Source organism: Grammomys surdaster, unplaced genomic scaffold (genome assembly GCF_004785775.1).
Source record: "Grammomys surdaster isolate TR1022 unplaced genomic scaffold, NIH_TR_1.0 125098, whole genome shotgun sequence".
In the NCBI taxonomy this organism is placed as follows: domain Eukaryota; kingdom Metazoa; phylum Chordata; class Mammalia; order Rodentia; family Muridae; genus Grammomys; species Grammomys surdaster.
In genome coordinates this window covers 734,442-752,301 of record NW_021620001.1, presented here as the reverse complement: position 1 = coordinate 752,301, position 17,860 = coordinate 734,442, and the positions used below count along the sequence as shown (strand labels likewise).

The following is a 17,860-nucleotide window of genomic DNA, read 5'->3' as shown; positions in this document are numbered from 1 at the left end:
CAGTCCTTACTGCCAGCCTAGTGGTTGGCTCAGTTTGTGCTGTATACTCCATGCAGTCCCTGATGTCACAGAGTAACAGACAAGCAGCATATCTTACTGATCATTTTTTGTTTTGCTTTGTGGAGACAGGGTCTCACTGTGAGTCTAGGCAGCCTGGAACTCACAGTGGAGGCCAGGCTGGCCTCAGACTTGCAGTGATCCTCCTGTTTCTGCTTCCCTACCACACTTGGGTATCTTTCAGGGCTTAGTACTAACTGTCCTCAGCGCTCACGGACTCTACTTTTCCCTCATTTAAAAAGCGAAGCTTCCTTCCTCTTGTTCCTTTTCCCTGAGTTTCTGCCCAGGAGACTGGTGAAGGCTTGGTAGAATTATAAATTTCGTGTATAACTCCAAGCCGTTCTCTCAGGGTTATTCTAGATACACAATAATGATTTGTTTTCTCTTTTTCTTGCTGATTCTGTTTTTGTACATTTACAAACTGCTAAATGAAAATCTTCAGTTGACCATTTGTGTCTGTATTTTGCTGTGGGAAAAGCATGGTGTGTTTTTGTCTTTGAGTTGTAGGTTCTTTGAGTGGGTTTTTTTGTTTGTTTGTTTGTTTATTTGTTTGTTTTAAATACAGAGCAGACCCACCCCAGATCTCACATATGCATTTTGAGGATGAAAGTGAATATCATAATTGGAGAAATGTAAGGCTATTTATTTCCATTTTGCCTGATGTTTTTACATTGTTTGTTAGGAGGTGCATCAGGGACCTGAATTAATTATAATTACTGAAGAGACATACACTGATTGAGCAAACAAAGTAGTAAGCTCATTTATGCCAGGGCTGTCTAATTATAGCCCAACTTTGGATAAGCTGTATGTGCATGAAAGATTAATTTTAAAAGGTTTTTAGGACTTACTAAATGATGATTCGGTGAAACGCTTGAATTCTATCATTGAAGAACATCAAGTCTTAAAGTTATAAAGCAGGCATGAGCCTGGTACTGCACAGAAATTTATGAGTCTCAAAGACCAGGTAAATCAAGGAAACGATAGAATTTTAAGGTGAATATTTATGTTACTGTTTAATCAACTGAAACTTTACAAGAAAATCTGTGTCTGGATCTTCACTGTTTTTTCAGCTCTGCTCAGAAATGTTTCATTCTCTGAAGTTCAGTTGTCTGTGGGGTAATTGAGAGGGTTGTGCCAAAGTTCCCTGTAGTTGAGGACTGTGGTGATGGCCAACTGTGTGACCTCTGCCAGAGCTCCACCAACTAGTAATGAAACCAAGCATGAGTTCTCTATTGAGTTTTAATGTTGAAAGTTGGTATTAAATCTTAAAAAGACTCATTATACTATGAAAATTGATAGCGTTTAAAACATTTAACTCTTTTTTATGGCCTTTAAAAAAACCCTATTTTTACTTTTAAAGCATATTGATTTTATTATATAAATGATTTAATAATAAATAGGTCTCTAAACTTATGCTAGGTGATGGGGCTTAGTTCATGCAAATTACCTTTCTCTGATATTATCATCATTACGGAAGGCATTGTTTGTATAATTAAATGCAAAGTGCTGTGTAGCATTTAATGATCAAAAAGATCCCCCAATGGCTATGAAAATTCAAAATGGACACTTTTTATCCTGTAAAGATGGCTTTTAAAGCAGTCTATTCAGGCTTTTAGTTTTCCCCTCATGCTTCCCCTATTCTTTGTTTACTGCTTAACATAAATTTGAAAATGAATGACTGTATTTTTCCAGTTGATATATATTTTTAAATTTTTATTTTACTGACTGGGCATGGTAGTGCATGCCTTTAATCCCAGCACTTCAGAGGCAGAGGCAGAGGCAGGCTGATCTCTCTGTCTCTGTGAGTTTGATACCAGCTGGTCTATATAGCTAGGTCTAGGATAGCTAGGGTTGCCTAATAAGACTTTGTCTAGAAAAAAAAGTATTATTATTATATACATGTTGTGGGGAGCTTGTCAGTGTCACAGTGTGTGTCAGTGTCACAGGTTGGAGGACACCTTTCAGGAATCAGTTGTCTCCGTCAATCATGGTTTCCAGGATCCAAGAATCAGGCTTATTGAGCAAGCACCTGTTCCTGTTGAGTATTCTCACTGGTCCGCATTTGCTAACTTCAAGAGTTATTTGAGTTTATTGTTCAAACCACACAAGATAACTCAATGCTTTTAAAACAGGGGTGCTAGGCCCCCCACCCCACCCCCAAGGATCAGAGCAGCAAAAATTTTAAATAGAGAATAGTTTTCTTGAGAGTAACAACTTCTTGGTACCTGTCTAGGGCTGTACATTTTCTATGATATTTCAGTTTTTCTGTGCTATCCTCTTGAAAAGGTTACAGTCTGGTGTACTCCACAATACTTATCAGCCCAGGTGGCCCTGGGTTTTTTGTTTGGTTCAGTTTTGTGTGTTTTGAGTTTTGGTCATAGTTGTATAAAGGAGGCTGGGAGGGAAGTGCTGTAAAGAGCAGTACAGTACTTGTTCAGATGTCATTAGGCTAGAACTAAGATCAATGGGCAAACTCTGCAGGAAGATTTTACCCAATAGGAAGAAACATTTAGTTGTCAAGACTGTCCCTGGGAGTGAGGCAGAGGGCTTGTTTTTTGTTGTTTGTTTGTTTGTTTGCTTGCTTGCTTGCTTTTTGTTTTGTTTTTAGCTGGTAGCAGGGCCACATCAGTTTAGGGCTTCAGGAGAGGCTGCTGTATGCTACATTCTGATAGTGTTTTAAAGGAGATGCCCAGAAGGTGTCTTAAGAATATCAAGTCTATGGATGTCAATAAAACCTTTTAAATCTCTGATTATAAAGTAAGATTATTATATCTACATATAGCAAGCATAGTGGCCAAGAGCATTTCATGATCCGTTACTGTGGATCACAGAAATGAATGCTTCTACATGTAATCTTTTCAAGTCCTCTGTACAACCCCATGAGGGAGGACTGCTATTCTCCATGCTTTTAAAATCCTGTGTGTACATAGTGTGTGTTCTCGTACGTGTGTGGAGGTGAGAGGTTGACTTTGTTTCCTTGCTTTGCTGCTTCTCACTTACTTTTTGTTTATTATTTTCTTGAGACAGGATTTCTCACTAAACTTGGAGCTTGCTAATGGCTAGATTAGCTGACTATATAGCATCATGTCACTCTGCCCTGTTGTTTATTTACAACAGAATGCTTTGGCTGACCTGGAGCTTGCTTGTAGACCAGATTGGCCTCAAACTCACAGAATCTGCCTGCCTCTGTCTTCCAAGTGCTGGGATTAAAGCTGTGTGCCGCCACACCTGGTATAGTAACTAGCATCTTACACGGGTTCTGGAGATCCAAACTCAGGCCCTCATTCTTCATGGATGAGGACATGATGACCTAAAAAGCTTAAGTTGCTGAAGGTCAGCCTGTATTTGGTGTAATGTGCAGGACTGAGGTCCAGCCTGTGCTCTTCACCAACGCCTTGTGCTGCCTCCAGCTTCTGTGACGATGGCAAGGATCCGAGAAGCACCCAGATCAGAACTTGACCTCCTTAAAGAAGGAGTGACAGTTGACGTTCTTGATAATAAAAGCTTAATGGAACCAAGGTTGGTGATTCAGAGGGAATTAATGAGATTTTGTCAATTTTACTTTAAGCTTGTCAGAAAATACAGTGTCCAGTGACAAACTGTAGAAATGTTTTTGACAAATTAACTTGACTACAGGTGCCAGATCAGGGAAATGTTAATTTAATAGCCTTTAAGCAGTCTAGATTTATTGAGGGTTAAGATAGCAGTACAAAGCCAACTCTATAGCTCTGAATGGATTTGTCATATAGTTTTATATAAAATCTATTCACATTCATTGCTACTATTTTGAATGTAAAAAAGTGAGTTCATTTCCTGAGCCCATAAGATTGTAGTGTTTAGAAGTTTTTCCTCTGTTTTATAGAGCCTCTTTATTTCTCACAATTAGATAATCTGGTTTATGCTGGATTGTGTTTAGAAATATTGCATCTTTTCAAATGGAAGCAATTAAATATTCTCAGAGAAGTGAGCATTCAAGTGTACAGATCTTGCCTTGCTATCACCCCTGTGGTACCTATAGAGCATTGTATACAGAACACAGTATATTGAGCCCAGCATCCTTCTGTCCCTGTTGAGGAGGATAGGGAGAAAGGTGTCAGGAAAAAGGCAAAGCAGCCATTGCTTAAATACAATGTTTCCTTTCAAGTCTACAGATAAACCTTTTATCAATTTGCATTGTTACATTGTCTGGATACACTGATGCATTTATTTCTGCATTAAAATTACATATAATGATCTGCTTGTGCAGTTGTGACTAATGGAATAATGTTCCCTGCTTTTTGTCTCTTTAATTGCAGAAGCCAAGCTGTCTGTCCTTTCTGTTTCCTTCCTTTGGCAGAGAAATTGAACACTTAGCAACAGTTTGGAGATCTGCTATTCAATTTATTATTGGAAGTGCTGATGTTAAGTAGCCCTGCTAATGGAGCCTTGTGTTCATAAGTCTTAGTTCAGTTGACTCACTTGATGAGGGTAGTTCCTAAATGAAGATTGTTTTAAGCAGGCCATGTAAGTTGCAATCTCAGCAGCTTGCAGGAAGCAAAAATAGGAAGATCACACATTTGAGGCCAGCAAGACCTACCTACATAGCAGGTTCCTGGCCAGCCAGGACTATAAAGTGAGACCCTGTCCAAAGAGGGGCAAGGGCAGGCTTTGAAAGATGGCTTAGCAGTTAAGAACACTGGCTACTCTCCTAGAGGACCTTGGGTTGATTCCAGGTACCTACATGGTGGCTCACAATTGTTTCTAACTCCAGTTTGAGGGGATCCAATACCTTCTTCACCTCAGACATTAGGAACACATGTGGTACACAGATATACATACAGGCAGAAACACACACACACACACACACACACACACACACACACACACACACAGGGTTTAGTTGTTTTCTTTTGTTTTGGGTTTTTTGTTTGTTTTTGTCTTTGAAACAGGTTCTCTCTGTAGACCAGGCTGGCCTTGAGCTTGCAGCCATTTGCCTGCCTCTGCCTCCTCAGTGCTGGAAGTAAAAGCTTGTGCACACCTAGTTTAATATAAAATTATTTTAAAAAATGATTATTTGAAATTGAGCAGCATCTGTTCTTTCTGCTTCCTCTATTTTGGAAACTTTAAAGTGTATAATCTTGAACTTGGTTTTATTACAGGCAGTAGATAATATAAGCTATATATGTATGTGTCTAGGCTCCATATTGTTTTCGTTAGTGAGTCACATTGTCTAAATAGATCAATGCATTATCGTGTCCACTGCCGTACATTTCAGTTAGTTCCTATTTACATTCTGTGTGATAGATTGTTTTTAAGCTTTATATTTTTAGATTGGAAAAGCTAATTATTAGATTATTAATTAGATGGCATATGGTTCATAATGTTGATATTCTTTTGATAGGCTTGAAAACATATTTCTAATGTACCATAAGTTACAAAGACTCATCCCTTGACCCAGTAATATACACATAGAATGTATACATATTTATATCAAAGAATGCTTCAGAGAATACAGCTTACAATAGTGGGATGTTAAAAACCTTCAGCTCTGTAAGCTGCAGGGTAATGAAGTGTTTTAAATCATTATTCCTTACTTGCTGTATGTCAGGTCCTGCGTTACATGTGCAGGAGGCATTTCAGAGAAGAGAGTGGCCTGGAGTAACAGGCAGTCAGTTATGAGGATAAGAAAGAAATGAGAGACCTGAGGAGGTTGTTTAGCTTGGCAAAGCTAACCCTAAACCTCTGCTGTACTTCAGGCCCAAAGAACATACACAAGTGGATGGGATACGGTTGTTGTGTTCTGTAATTCACTGTGAATGAGAGAAGAAGAAGGGAGAGATAGAAAACAGTGAACTGTAAGGTTGTGAGAAGCAAGGTGCTGGGAAGTAGGGGCGAGGCAGTAATTTTGGACTTCTTGGAAGAGGAGAGGTTTGAATTGAAGGGCAGAGGAAAGCCTGCATTCCTTGGTCAGTGAGTGTGTGTGGATGTGATGTGTATGAGATACACACCTTGTATCTGCTCATCCCAGTAAGAAAGTGGAAGTTCTGAGAGGTGCAGTTACTTGCTCAGTGTCTAACGGCAGCTGTCAGAGCCAGGATTCAAATCTGGATGCAGATGACTGCAAGTCTGTGCTCTGAATTGTTGTTCTGTGTTCTGAGTAGCAGTGAGGCATTGGTGCTGCTTGTCCAGGTTATTAGCTGCCATGCGGAGGCAGAAATGTTAGCACCCAGTGGTGGGAACAGCAGGTTTCTGACTGGTGTGATCTGGTTTTTGACAGTCGGGACACTGATGTTCCATTGTGACTGAGAGGATGATTGGCCTCATCTGGTCCAGTGCCACAGGACAGGAGAAAGGTTTGAGAGACATGTCAGGGTCAGTCGTTGGTGCAGGTGATAGGAGCTGATCCAGAGGACACTGGCCGAGGAAGCCCTCTTCTGTTGCCTCAGCTCTGTGGCTAACTTCACATGTGCTGACTGACTATAAGTCATCATTTAGAATTAAGTTTAAGTTCAATATTTAGATCTTACCTGGACACTTTCAGGGAATCCACTCTGTTCTGTGGGCCTTGGGTCCTCAGGTCTGGCAGCAAGTGCTTCACCTGCTGAGGTATCTCACCTGCTGGATTTGTTGCTTTTCGTTTTTCTTTAATGAAAATTACTTAACCCTGGGTCTTCCCTATGCTGGGGCGGTGCTCCCATGGCACTGTAGTCCCAGCTCACGCTGTGTGCCTGGTGCCTGGTGCCTTACCGTGAGCTGCATATCCAGCGTGGAGCTTCTCCCTCTACCTGGTGCCCGTGAGCCTTCAGTGGTAGTTACCCTCGCGCTCTTCACCTCCTTATTGTTGCTGTTATTGTTTATAATTACAGTCTTTTGTTCCTAGTTGGAAACATAGTATTCATTATAGAAAATACAAAGCAGAATATTAAAATCACTCATAAAATCACCATGTCTCAGACGGAACCTCTGCCCTGCCTCTCTTGTGCTGATTGTAAATGGAGTGAGCAGCTTCTCTGGGCTCGTGGTTCTCTGTCAGGGAGCGTGAAGGTTTTTCCAAGATGCCTCTTCAACCCCTTCCAGTGTGACCGACTGCCTCTGGGCTTTCTTGGCAGCCTTTTATCTTTTCCTTCTTAGTGTTCACTCCCTAGCAGGCCAGGAGACTGTTGAGGGTCTGCTCCGAACCGTGCTTATTAGACTTGATCTTCAGGCCCCAGCGTGGTGGCACACTGGGGGTTTGTTGAATGCATGGGAGGGGAGGAAGATACAGCTGAATCTGGTCCCTGTGAAGCCCTCTCTTGTGCTCTAATTATGGCTTTATCTCCCCAATCCTGTATTGGGGAGCACATAAATTGCTGTGCAGTAAAGCTGTGTGACACGATCTTTGTTTATTGTTAGTTGCTTTTTAATACTTGGATGTTAGGCCTCTGGAATATTGCTTTCTTCATGTGATGAATACTTTTAATCCTTTGGTCACCTTATTTTTTTTATAAGTTAATTACTTTCTATTATGTTGATGGATTGTTTTATGTTTTAGATGATTTTCTCTAAATCTTGCAACACAGGGACTCTTGGATCAAGCGCACTGCCACCACCTGGAGCTTTTCAGAAGAGCCTTCTCATTAAAGTAGATAATTTCAGGGTTTGTACAAGGCACTTTCCCAAGATGGAAGTAGAAAATTGAAATGATAAAGCGCTTCACTCATTTACTAAGCATCTCTGTGTTTTTTTCTGATTTCATATGAAATGAGCAGGGTTAAGAGACCATAGGATATGCCATTAACACCTGCCAGGGTCTCCTAACTAACTGCAGTTAGGATCAGGGGAGGTCCTGGGAGTCTCTGTGTATTTTTTTATATTCTCCTCCCTCAGATCTAGATCTTTCTGTAGGAGGCTGCTCAACATGAATCTTTTGCTGTATTTGTGAGAACAAAGGGGGAGAGAAGGTGAGCTGCAGAAAGTGGGGTTTACTGGCACTTGGACTGACCAAGGGGGTGAAGGAGTTGGATATTCAGAACAGTGGTTTTGGAGTCATCTCACCGTGGCTCAGGTTGAGCTGTTGTGCTTCTTCCATGTGGCTGTGGAACATTTTGCAGGACACTGTATTGTCGGAAGCCTTAGTTCTCTCCGCTGGAATATAAAGGTAGAAGCTGAGAAATAAGAGAGAGCCAAAGCGCCAAGCAAATGTCTGTTCTACTAGAATTGTCAGTGTTCTTTTTAGAGCGTGTGTGCTATCTCTTTAGGCCTCATGTTCATGAGATCAGAATGGATCCGAAATCAGAAGCATCTAGTAAGCTGCTCTGCACTTAGGAAGCACATTACAGTTTGTGAAGCAGATTCTCATTGTCTTGCCCCGAGGTTTCCACGTCTTGCTATGTCAGCCCTGTCTGTGACCTCTCAGCTGCCATTCCACAGCAGTAGCAGCAGGAATAAGTGAGGGTAAAAAGGGAAAGCAGTAGGCTGGCGAAAGAGAAGAGCGGGGGGTGTGTGTGCATGCGCGCGCGGACAGTCTACAGTGGCTTTGTCCCAGTGAAAAGCCAAGAATCTAGTTGTTATTCAATGAGACTGGATGTCTTAGCAGTCCTAGCCTGCTGCTTGAGCCTAGGAGGATTCCTGGAGAGTGGCTTGTTTTCAGGCTTCTTTGCAGTCTGGCTCTGCAACAGGGAGGTAGACTTGCCAGCAGGAATGAGAGCAAGCTGGCCAAGAGCAAGGCTTCCATCTTCCGTGCCTTTTATGTGGACTGCCACCTGCAGTAGCCCAGGTTTAGGGTGAGTCTTTCCACCTCAGAATTCAACTAAGAAGAATCCCTCAGCCAGACTCTGGTGGTACACACTTTTAATCCCAGCACTCACTAGTTCTAGGACAACCAGGGCTACAAAGAGAAACTCTGACTCAAAAACACAAAACAGAAAAAGAAAGTCCCTGAAAGGTATACCAGGCAGTTTGGGTTTTAGCTTGAGGTTCTAGCTGCAGTTAAGTTGACAACCAAGACTAGCTGTCACAGCTCTCCAGGGAGGTTCCTCTGTGATTAGTTCACCCTCGGCCTGCCTCAGTGTCATCATGCTTGGTGGAGAAGCCTGGCTTAACTACTGCAGTTGTTATTTCTATGCAAAAAGCACACAAAGGCATTCAAAGCTGTGCCTATGAAAAGACAGGAGTATTGTAGAGAATTGACTTTCTTATTCACTTGATGCCTTTAGACTTGGGGACCATCACTTGGCCTAATATTAGTTATTGGATTGAGAGAGAAGTAACATTTATGTAAAGTACTTTTAAAACCAACTTTATCTTACCTTCCTTATTCAGGTTTGGACTCTTAGAATGCTAGAATTATAAAGTGAAGCCATATGATTGGGTAAATCTCTATGCTTCCCTGTATGATCAGAAACAAACTTATGAAAAAAAGGCAAGAGGGAAAAAAGAAATGAAGATTTATTGAGTTCCTCAAAAAGTATGCATTTAGGACATTCCACGGTGTTTTATTAGTTCATTTGGCATTTAGTGTAAGGATAAAGTTCCGCCATGCCAGCCAGGCAGACCTCAAATTCTTGGGCTTAAGAATCCTATCAATTAGCTGGGTCAACAGAATAGCATGCCTTGGCTATCAGATTCTTTTTTGAGGAGGGGGGGTCTTCAGTCTGCCAGGCACACTGCTAGACATGGTGTTTGGAGTAAGAAGCAAAAAGACACTATTACCAATTTGGTGGGAACAGCATGCACTAAAGATGAACAGAAATAAATGCATAATCCTAAATTGTTAAAGGGTACAAAGGGAATGAGCAGGGAACCTGTCAGAGAGTAACTGAGAAGGGCTTCTTTCTTCCGTGTCATCAGTGAAGGAGCTGTGAGTAGAACCCAGGAGCTAAGGCTTCAGCATCAGTCCTCAAGAGAGTCTTATCATTTTACGTGTGAGAAACAGAGCAACTTAGTGTCATGGCCAAGAGCAAACATTAAAGGATGACAGGTGATGAAGAAGAGCCTTCTAGATCTAGTGAGTAGTGCCCAGTGGGGTCTTCAAAGCGAGAGATGCAGACAGGGTATCCACAGATGTGTGTCCAGACATACACCCCAGGAGCACTTCCAGGCCAAGGTAGCTAAACCCTGATGGGCAGCCTGGGGAGTTGGCATTGGGTGATGATGGGAAGGAGGTAGGTACCAGATCGATCACACAGTGTTGTGTGAGTTTAGACTTTATTCATTGTTATTCACTCACTAGAGAAATGCGAAGAGGCTTGTAATATGATAGCTTTTAGTGTCGTGTCCCTCCCTCATACTGCAAAGCAAATCCAGGATGTGCTTAGAGAAGAGGGACGACACTCTACTAGTGTGCATGTGGGGGAAGTATGTGTACATGCTTATGTGCACATGCAGTTTATCGTAACTACTTTTGCACAGTGGCAACTTAGCACCTTCTGTGTGGCTGGTACTCGCATTATGATAGTTGGTGTGGAGTGTCCTTTCATGTATTTATTGGTCACTTGGGTTTTTTTTCTTCAGAGAAATGTCTACTCAAATCCTTTACCAATATCTTAATAGGATTATCTTTTCTATTGCATCCTGAGAGTTCTCAGCATGTTCTTGATGGTAAACCTTACTAGATCAATGCAGCTCTTCCTTCCCCTTCTGTGTATTGCCTTTTTAACAATATTCTTTGGAGAACACATTTTTAAAATATTGATAAACTGATTTATTTTTTTGTTGCTTAACTTTGTGTCATTTAAAGAAATCAGTGCTTAATTCAAGGTCATGAAGATGTATCCTGCTATGATTATTATGGTTTTACTCTTATAGTTTATCTTCGTATGAACTATGAGCTAGGAATGCAAGTCCATTCTTTTGCATGCTGCTCTCTGGCCATCCTACTGCCATTCGCTGCAAAGACTGTTCTTGAAACACAATTTTACAGTGCATGTCCTTGAACTTGCTAGCAAATAGACAGTAGAAAGAAAAAGGATCTGGGACATGAGCAGCTGGTGCAGTGGTGGTGCTACTTGCTGCAGTGAGGTGACAGCTGCCGTGACTTGGGATAGGAGGTGATGTGGGGCAGTTAAGGACACGAGTATAAATTGAACTGTTTGTGCATGTTTCTCCTTATGATGTACTGGACATGTTTGTAAGTGAGTAAGACTACAAGCCAAGAAAACCAAAGTCTAGTCTCTGGTGAGAAAGGGGGATGGCTTGTAGTGTGTTTTATTTTGTGTACAGAACCCACACAAAGTAGCTAAAGGAAAAAGACAAAGCTACAGTGGCCCAGAACATAGACCAGAACAGGAGGGGACCCCAGAGCTAGAGTTGGATGGTTTGAAACTCTCTGGAACAGGAAGTTTTGAGGAAAAGGGGAAGTAATAGTTTGGAAATGTTAGTGGGGACAACACTACCTACTTGGCCTCCTGACCTTGAGGATTTGGGGATTATGAAAAAAATGACTGAAGAGCCAGACATGGTGGTGTGTGTTTGTGCTGCAGCTTAGGCACGAGCATCATGAATTTGAAGCCACTGTAGGCAGCAGAGCAACTTGGGAGTTAGAGAGGAAAGAGATGAGAACTAGGGAGAAGGAAAACCTAGGAGAAGGAAGAGTTAAAAACAGCAAAGCTGTCCTATTTTAAGGGAATGGTAGAGGAGGCCTGCCCTCTTCAGACAGCAGCTTCTGCTCAAGGCTCAGAAGTAGAATGTTTAAAAAGCAGCTTGGACATGTTGTGTAGTGCTGGCGCTCCAGAAAGGAGAATGGAGAGAAGATGGCTGAATTGGGAGTGCATAGAGTAGTGTAGGATAAGCAGCGGTAGACCACCAAGCACTCTTGAACTGTATGGCACTAAGGAAGGAAGTGCAGATGGCCCGATGGAGTTAGTTCCTGAAATCTCTGAGGTACATAGATAGACAAGCTCTTGTCTCAGTTTGAGTGCCTCCTCTTCAACCTCTCCAGGAGAGACATGGCTGTTGCCAGGGAAGGCAGCTGATGGCAGAGTTAGTACCTCCAAGGATAGAGAGTTGATAATAAACCCAGAGCAACACCAAGCATCAACTCTGCTCACACTCATACTTGTTCCTCTAGGAACACCCATTCATCTTCCTGAATGTAGACTTTGATCCCCTCGAGACTGTCTAGACTCAGAGCAGGTCTGTGTGAGAAATGGCTGTGCTAGCATCCTTACTGCCTGCAAGACCACAGCTGTGTGTTTTACTCTGATGTGTGTGCTCTGTTCACAGGGTCATGTGGGTACAACTGCAACTAAGAAGATCGACGTCTACCTCCCACTGCACTCCAGCCAGGACAGACTGCTGCCAATGACCGTGGTGACCATGGCCAGCGCCAGAGTGCAGGACCTCATTGGGCTCATCTGTTGGCAGTACACGAGTGAAGGACGGGAACCAAAGCTCAAGTAAACCTTTTTTTGTTCTCCAGCTCTAGTTCTTAGTGGTTTCTCAGCCACCAAAGCTGCACTCTTGGCATGTCAGTCTCTCTAGGCACTAGCTAGAGGACCAGACTTTCACACTAATCTAGCTCAGAGTCCTCCCTGGGGTCCTACTTGCAGAATAAATGTATAGGTTTCCAGATATAGACACAAGAAAATGAATTCATGTGGATAAGAGTGGCATGAAAGGGGCTGGAGAGATGGCTCAGTAGTTAAGAGTACTGACTGCTCTTCCAGAGGACCCAGGTTCAAATCCCAGCACCCACATGGTGGCTCACAACCATCTGTAATAAGATCTGATTCCCTCTTCCAGTGTGTGAAGACAGATCACTCATATACATAAAAATAAATAAATATTGGGGTGAACAAAAGAGTAGGCCAGCCTCAAACTCAGGATTTTTCTGCCACAGCCTCCTGAGTGCTGGGATTACAGATGTGCACCACTATGCCTAGTGACTTTTGAGCTCTTTCTGACCCTGCCTTCTGATTCCCTGAGTAAGTTTGAGTGTAAGGATCATCTCTATTGCTCTCGTGGCAATAGAGAGCCGTGTCAGCTGAGATACTCCTCACTAGGCTCAGACCAAGGTTAGGCATCGGTAGCTGTTCCTCAGAAGGTGCTGAGATGTAGACCCTTCTTAGTATGAAGGAGAAATGAGGAACAAGGAAGGGGGTATTACCTGAACTGAAACCTTGAAGATACTGTCTGATATGGCCACTGAAGCTGACAGACATGATTCAACTGGTCCAGGTTACACGGCTATGGAGTAACAAACAGGAGCTGAACTGTGACAATTTTTATAGGTATAGAAACTAAACTCAGGCTAAATAGCTTTTTTAAATCACACAGCACGTAGCAGGATTGATGCTTTAACCCAGTGCCCAGTTCTTTCCTTCCACACACACTATGGTGGGACTGTGTGCTGGGTCTGAAAACAGAGGAGAGGAGAACAGCCTCTGCTGTCAGGGGCTGTACAGCCCAAGGCAAAGTGGCAGTGGCATGTAAAAGCAGATGCTTTGAGAAGATCCAGGTATGTGTTTCAGAGTTAATGCAGGGTCCAGCTCCCTTGGTCCTGGGACAGCCAAGGTGAAACCTGGAGGAACAGTAGGAAAAGTTATATCAATCAGCAGAGAAGACAGTATGTTCAAGAGAAGTATAGATTTATGCTTATGCCCTACTCAGGGGCAGAGCAGTGTACTGACACATTTGCAGGTACCAGAGGGTGGAAGTTTGACTTATTTTCTCAAGAGTACAGTTCAGTCCATACCACTACTCTCTTGCTGGTTGATAACTTGTTATTATTACATTTTTCTGTATGAATTAATGATACGATCATAGTGAAAGCTGGAAGTAACTGGCATAGTTTCCACAAGGTGCACCATTAAACACCCGAACAGCATAACACTGCTCAGTGCTAAAGAGGAACAGGCCGTTGATGCACACAACTCCACTGATAGCTCTAAGTCACTTTGGGAAGGTTGCATCTCATGTGATTTCCTTATGTCACATATTCAAAGTGACAAAAGGACAGAGACAACACATTCAGAAGATAGAGACAGTATTTGGGAAGAAATGGTATAAAAGACCTCTGTTATCTGCACGCAAGCAGACACACACACACATGCTGGCAGACACTGAGTGAGATTTGTAGTCTTGTTACAAGTGTTATGCACATGTCAATTTCCTTGGTCTTGATATTAGACTATAATTACATGAGTGGGGAATACTGCATAAAAGAGTCAGAGGAAATGATTTTCCCTCTTGTGAGTTTATAATCATTTATAAATGAAAATTTTAAATGATTATAAAGAGCAGTGCTTTTTAAAAAAGCATAACAGCAGCAAAAATCCACTTTCAATGTATCAGGCAGCAGAAGTAGATGTTCACTGGTGCCAGCACATATTGCTGCCATGTTGGAGGGCAGCATGGGTATAGGAAAAGTAAGAACTAGAAAGTTACAAAGAAGGTACCCAGCCCTGTACAGCAAGCACGGGTGCATGCACAGCCAACTCCATCCATTGCAGCAGGTGCCAGAAGACCTTGCTCTACTTCCAGAGTGCTGAGGAACAGCTGTGAACCCAGCTTCCTGATTACCCACTTCATCCCATGGCAGAGACCATGTATCACACTGTGCACATCCCTTCACTTCACACAGTTGGTGCTTTGACTTTTTGATCTTTATACTTTGAACCTTTTTTTTTTTTTGAACCTTTTCTTTTAAAAACTATAGAGGATATCAAAAAATTCATTTACGTTATATCAGTATTTTCTATAGTAGAACTAACTCTAACTTGGACATATTTGAAACATTTTTCAATTTTAAAATAACATAAATACATTACATGTTAAAATACATTAGTTTTTTTATTAATGGTTCTTCTTGAAGAAATTAGGTGAAATTGTGGTATATGTGTATGTGTGTGCATCATGTGCTCATATACAAGCGAATGTGGAAGCTAGAGTTGTCCAGCTTGTATTTTGAAACTGTCTCTTATTAGCCTAGAGTTCACCAATTAGTCTAGGCTGATTGGCCAGCAAGCCTCAGGAGTCTTTGTTTGACTCTGCCTACCCAGAGCTGGGCTTTCATACACACACTACTGTAGCCACTTTTTCCTGGGTGCTAGATGGTAGAAACAGATCAGAGTCTTGCTGGCTAGTCAGCCTGGTCAGTTCAGTGGGAGGCCCCCACACGGTAGATTTGTAGAGGAAGATACCAGATGTTGACCTCTGTCCTCCACAAGTACAGCACACATACATGCACATAAATAAATGCCACTAAAAGCAGAAAAGTACCTACAGTCTTCTAAATAGTCAGGGAAAGTTAAACTTATCAGGTAGACAAAGCACAAGGAAGAAAATAAAGAAGCAAAGGGCCTGGTGTGGTGGTGCACGTGCTCCTGGCATCTGGCAACAATGGCAGGAGAATCATTTCAAACTTCAGGCTAGCCTGGACTACATAGTAAGACCTTAGTGTCAGGCCCTGTCTCAAAAACATACACAAAAAGGATAAGTTTATTCAGATGTATTGTTAATCAGGGTAATGCCAACAGAGACTCACCTATTTTACACACACACACACACACACACACACACACACACTATATGAAATTAGATTTAAAGTAAGTTTTTAATGTTATGATGCTCTCTCTAATATAAAATGGCATGAAGTTTAGATTTTCCTCTTTTTCCTCCTGAATCCATAATCTGTCCTGCGCTCCGTCTACTTGTCCCTTCCCATCCACAGGTTCCAGAGATGAGTCAGATAGTAGAAGGGTTTTGCTTTGTTTTGTTTTTCTTTTTGTTTTTTTCAGACAGTTTCTCTGTGTAGCATCTTGGTTGTCCTGGAACTTGCTATGTAGACCAGGCTACCCTCAAACTCATACTGAAATGAGGAATAACCCAACTAGGTAATATAGTAATTCTTACTGTGTTTACCTAGCATCATGCGACAAAGGAAGAAAACACCATGGCCTTGATGATGCCCTTCTGAAATAGGCTACTTCAGTACAGCTCCTGCCAGAACCTGTCAGCCAGGGGAAGGGGCCAGGCAAGAGGATCAGCAGAACAAAGTATTGTGAAAGTGCTTAGAAAAATCCATAGGTTTATATTCTGATTTTAAAATGCAAAATAAAAGTATTCTGCAGCATTAAATGAAAGAATACTAGTCAGAGTGAGTTCTAGGGCAGCCAAGGCTATACAGAGAAACCCTGTCTCAAAAAAACCAAGGAAACAAAAGAAGAGGAAGAAGAGGAGGAAGAAGAGGAGGAAGAGGAGGAGGAAGAGGAGGAAGAAGAGGAAGAGGACAAAGAAGAAGAGGAAGAGGAAGAAGAAGGAGGAGGAGGAGGAGGAGGAGGAGGAGGAGGAGGAGGAGGAGGAGGAGGAGGGAAGGAAGGAAGGAAGGAAGGAAGGAAGGAAGGAAGGAAGGAAAGAAAGAAAGAAAGAAAGAAAGAAAGAAAGAAAGAAAGAAAGAAAACTATGGACCAGGGAAAATTTGTAAGGACAATTAGGAGGAGTTGGTAGAGATAGTTTGACGCACATAAGAAGTCACAATATGTTATTTAAGAAAAAAAAAAAAACAGAAAATGTACTGGAACAATACACAGGATCAGAATACTTGCTATATTGAAGCTATTAACTATACAGAGCACTAGATTTAAAAGTTTCTACCTTTTTTTTTTCTTTTAAAGATTTTTATGAGTACACTGTCTCTATCCTCAGACACACCAGAGGAGGGCATCAGATTCTGTTACAGACGGTTGTGAGCCACCATGTGGTTGCTGGGAATTTAACTCAGGACCTCTGGAAGAGCAGTTGGTGTTCTTAACTGCTGAGCCATCTCTCCGGCCCCTCAATTCACTGATTAAGTAACACAGTGCCACAAATAAGAGAGATAACACACGTTCAAATAAGAGAACTTTCAAATGTCTGTTTGAAACCACAACTTGTTTAACCACAAGTTAAAAGAAAAACCTTTTAAATTCAAACTTTATTTTGAACAAATTTCAAAAACTGGTCATCCAGGCTAGCATTCCTGAAAACCTCTTCCTGGCATACATATTTAGAGAATTGAAATTGTGGTAAATTACGCTTATTTAATTTTTTCATATTTTAAGTTATGTATATTTTATTTGGTAATCTAAAATGATTTAGCATCTTTATTTTTTTTCATAGTCATAGTTGGTAAGAAGAGGCTCCTTTTTTTCTTTTTTTTTCTTTTCCAAAATGAAAACTAAACGATATATTTTTTTTTAAATAAAGAAACCTGAAAGGAAGAGTCAAATAGATAATGAGCTTTTTGTCAATGTCCGTGGTTGAGCTTGGCTTGCTGACATTTCAGTAGTTACACACTGCATCACCCCACCCCCCACCCCCACCCCCACCCCCATCCCCTAGTGCATTTTGAATGTCCAAATTAAGCCACAGGCCTTTCAGAGGTTTGCATTTGGATTCTTAGTCCTTTTTGTTTGTTTGTTTGTTTTTTGGGTTTTTTTTTTGTTTTTGTTTTTTTTTTTTTGGTTTTTTTTGAGACAGGGTTTCTCTGTGCAGCCCTGGCTGTCCTGGAACTTACTCTGTAGACCAGGCTGGCCTCGAACTCAGAGATCCACCTGCCTTTGTCTCCCAAGTGCTGGGATTAAAGGCATGTGCCACCACTGCCCGGCCTTAGTCCTTTTTGATGTAAGCCAGTCTGTAAAATAAATCTCAGAAATCCCTTCCTGTGGGGTAGTGTGGGAAGGATTTTCTTTCAGCCTGTTAGTGTTGATGCTCTGGAATAGATCCTTATTTGGTCTTTCCCACTGGGCTGGTCTGTCACTTCATTCACAGGAACCAAATTGCTAGATGCCTGTAAGAACTTTCCTCCAATTTTGGTTTGATTGTCAAGAAAACCATTTATACATGAGTATTGTTCAAGTGCCCTGTG

At 41.8% G+C, this 17,860-nt stretch overlaps 1 protein-coding gene across 5 annotated transcripts in view; it reads left to right on the top strand.

Annotated features, from left to right (window-relative positions):
* Mapkap1 (MAPK associated protein 1) overlaps window positions 1–17,860 on the top strand; it is a 203,429-nt gene that overhangs the window by 69,060 nt on the left and 116,509 nt on the right. For all 5 annotated transcript variants that reach the window (XM_028785078.1, XM_028785077.1, XM_028785079.1 and 2 more), the window contains one exon: window positions 12,238–12,410. In XM_028785078.1, coding sequence (XP_028640911.1) covers window positions 12,238–12,410 — 173 coding nt within the window. The remainder of the gene's footprint in view (window positions 1–12,237; window positions 12,411–17,860) is intronic.